Source organism: Frieseomelitta varia, unplaced genomic scaffold (assembly GCF_011392965.1).
Source record: "Frieseomelitta varia isolate USP_RPSP 00005682 unplaced genomic scaffold, Fvar_1.2 scaffold_566, whole genome shotgun sequence".
In the NCBI taxonomy this organism is placed as follows: Eukaryota; Metazoa; Arthropoda; class Insecta; order Hymenoptera; family Apidae; genus Frieseomelitta; species Frieseomelitta varia.
In genome coordinates, this window is record NW_025110330.1 from 1 (window position 1) to 3,550 (window position 3,550).

Genomic DNA, 3,550 nt, shown 5'->3' on the forward strand with positions numbered 1-3,550 from the left:
AAAAAAAAAAGAAAAAAAAAAAAAAAAAAAAAACGTTGCGATACAATGGAGATGCAGCAGACTCGTTCGAAAATTAAATCTCACGAAATCCTCGATCACCGAAACAAAACTTGAAATACAAACATCCGTTGGAAATCCTCGAAAGTTCCCTTTGCTCGGAGTTAACTCGTACGCCAAATATTTAAACCTTGAGAAGAAGCAACTCTCTCTCTCTCTCTCTCTCTCCTCCGGTGGGGGAGAGAAAAGAAGGAGGAAAAATAAAAGCAAAAATGCGAAGAGAATTGGCGCGATTTTCGGTGACGGAGAAGGTTGGTAAAGAAAAGACCTCCGCGAGGAGGAGGAGGAGAAAGAAGAAGAAGAAGAAGAGGAAGAGGAGGAGGAGAAAGAAGACGAGGATGGCGCGCGGCGTCTGGCTTTCGTTTTCCATTATCGCGTGATGCAACGAAAGCAAACAGGCAGCAATCCCCGTGTCGGGGGCCCCCCGTCCCGTTTAAATATTTTTGTTAGACGTTTCGGAGTTACTTGGAAACGCGCGCGCTTCCACCATGTTCAGCATAAACATACTCCAGGGCTGCTGCCGTGGCCCGTGTGCCTTGCGATGCTTTTGCGCGACGAGCACGTGACGAGTACAAATATATTTGCCCGCGTATCAAACGACGCGAACCGACGTCCCCCCTCTTCCCACCCCCTTTCGCCACCCGTTTCCCTTTGAAATCAACGTCGTTCGGGCGACGAGAACGTTCGAAATCACACGGGCCCGTGTTACTTCACCACTTTACCGCGCACCACTCCGGATATATACGTACCCTTTGCTCGCGTTTAATCGTCAGATCGCAAAGAGAGAAAAAGAGAGAGAGAGAGAGAGGGAGAAGATTGTCTAATCTTGCGAGAGAGTTAGTTGGTATTTAATTTGATGTTTGATTTGACGTGTTGGAAAGCGGAAGGATTTTCGCGGCTTTCAGGAACGCGATTGTTAGACAGATTCTCTAATTTCGCGTGAGAATGGAACGAAGCCCGTCACTCTGAAAATAGAGTAACTGTTTGCGTTGTGATTTTTTTTTTTTTTTCAATTCATACTCGAAGGAGAGAAAATTTTCTAATTCCGCTCGGAGGGAGCTTCTTTTTTTTTTTTTTCTTCTTTGGACTTTTGACATTGTGTTAACGGTAGATGATGATGAAATACATTTACTTGTTGACCCGTTGCGCGGACCATAACGAGCGACCGAACCGTATGCAATAATTCGTCGCTTTCTTTTCCTTTCGAACTCGTCGGTACGAAACATCACAACAAATAAATATAAAAATAAATATGAGTCGTTTGTTTTACATTTAAATATATTTAAATGTAAAACAATTATTACTGAGAATATGTCGCAACTTTTGTTGGCACGTCATTCCAACGCAAGAGGTTGAAGGTTCAAGCAGAGTAACATCTTGCATTTTTAATTTGTTCCGTATTCCTAACAACTACACATTTAGACTTTAATCTAAATCATTTTGATATTATTGAATATAATAACAATTACAATAATAATTATTTAAGCACTCAGAGGATGCTTTTCAATAGCTGCGGCACAAAAGAAAATTATCTGATATATTCCAGTTTTATACACACACGCGCAGAGTCTCCCTCTTTCAAAAGTCCAAAAGCTACAAGGAATAATAGAGGAAGAGCAAAGAAGGCAATCTTCGAGAAAACGGAACGAATGAACCGTGCGATCTCTTCTTGAACAACGAAGAACGTAGTATGTATTATAGTACTTGAAAGAGATCCTGTGAATCATGCATTCGGACGGTGTCGCACAATGAGTCAATGTTTAGAAGGCGAGGTGGAGGAACGGTGTTTTGTTGCACGTGACAGCGTGAAAAATCTGCGTTTCTTTGGCAGCCACTCGGTTTTCACTCGATACGAGCACGAAAATTTACTAAACGGTCTCGTAAACTCGACGCCACGGGGATTCAAGTCTTCCCGGTGTCTGTCACTTTCTAGCATTCGATTGTCGCAATAATAAACCGCGGGAGAGCTGCCACCCGATTGAGATCCATGATCCGTGGAATTTTCGATTATCACTTTCAAGATTCATATTTTTAGGACAGATATTCTTGTTCTGAGAAATATTTGGGGGATGAAAGTTCTTCAAATCGTGCAATTAAAACAGGCATCGATATAAGGATAGGGAATGACAATTTGGCGCATTAATTCGTTTCGTTATGTTTATTTTAAAAATTCCAACTTCCAAGTGAGCATTGTAAAACGAATTTATAATGCAATCAAAATTTTTAGGATCCGATAGTCGATATTTCGGATGTACGTCGAAAACTTTGTACCCATATTAAATTAGATTATTTCAATTAACTGACAATGAGATTCTCAAACGATTCGAATATTTCCACAAATATCTACTCGATATGTGTTCTAGTATCTGTAATGTATTTAAATAAATTCAATAATACAATTAATTGTATTGATGTAAAACTCCTAACATTTTAATTATACACATGTACGTGTAACATAAAATGAAGATGAAAATGAACTAAAAGAACTCAATTGGTACTGTTACGAAAATATTATTACACATCTACCATCGTCGATATTTTTAATTAACCTTCATCATGCGCATTAAATAATGTGTCTTCCACTTAACAAAATATTGAAAATACCTCTCAAACCTTCCAGCTTCTCAGAGAAATGAAAAAAAAAAAAAGAAAAAGAAAAACGCTGTGTACAACACAGAAAATAGAAAATGAGATAGGCTTACCTGTCCATGTTGTTCTGCAGCTCGACTTTTATTGGACTATTCCCCGTGGACTGATTCTTGTTGTTATACTCATTCTTCGGTATCTCTGCGAAAAGAGAGAAGAGAACGATAGAGACAATTTGTTACGTTGCAGATCGACGAAATTTCTCGTGGGAAATGTTGCCCTACTTTTTTCCCTAACCCAACTTTTATTCAACCTTCTCTCTCTCTCTCTCTCTCTCTCTCTCTCTTTCTCTCTGTATTCTTTCAGTTTTTCGTTGCTCGTATAATATCTTCAACGCGGTATCGTTACATCTACGTCCTTGTACGAAATAATTCATCGATCTACGAGAAGTTAGAAACGTCAGACAATCGAGATAACGATCCACCAGTCGCCGATCTAATCCCTTTAAATTCCTGCAGCGTGCGTTGCAACCTGTTCTATCAATTATTTCACGTTCTGCTCGAATATACTCTCCGGTTGATGGACGTACTCGAGTCCGATGCCTGCAGGCCATTAAACGTAATCTAATTCTCCTTTTCCCCCCTCATCTGTTCATTTCATTCTTCCACGGTCCTCTTTTCTTTTTTACTTTTTATTATTTTTTTATTTTTATTTTTTTTGAGACGTTGCTAATCTTTGAGATGTTTCGCCAATTTAAATTACTAGATGAAGAGTTGCTATTAAAATATATATTTCGAGAGCTTCAGGACGTCGTCATAGTCTTTCTTTTTTTTTTTTTTTCCGATCGAAAACGTTTCTGTTACGAATTAAGGTGACGCGAAGTATCGATAAAGGAGGGAAGAAAAAA

General features: G+C 39.1%; 1 protein-coding gene across 5 annotated transcripts in view; it reads right to left on the reverse strand.

Annotated features, from left to right (window-relative positions):
- Positions 1-2,755: 2,755 nt before the first annotated feature.
- LOC122534009 (teneurin-m-like) overlaps positions 2,756-3,550 on the reverse strand; it is a 294,594-nt gene continuing 293,799 nt past the window's right edge. For all 5 annotated transcript variants that reach the window (XM_043664254.1, XM_043664256.1, XM_043664255.1 and 2 more), the window contains one exon: positions 2,756-2,844. In XM_043664254.1, the coding sequence (XP_043520189.1) occupies positions 2,756-2,844 (89 nt within the window). The remainder of the gene's footprint in view (positions 2,845-3,550) is intronic.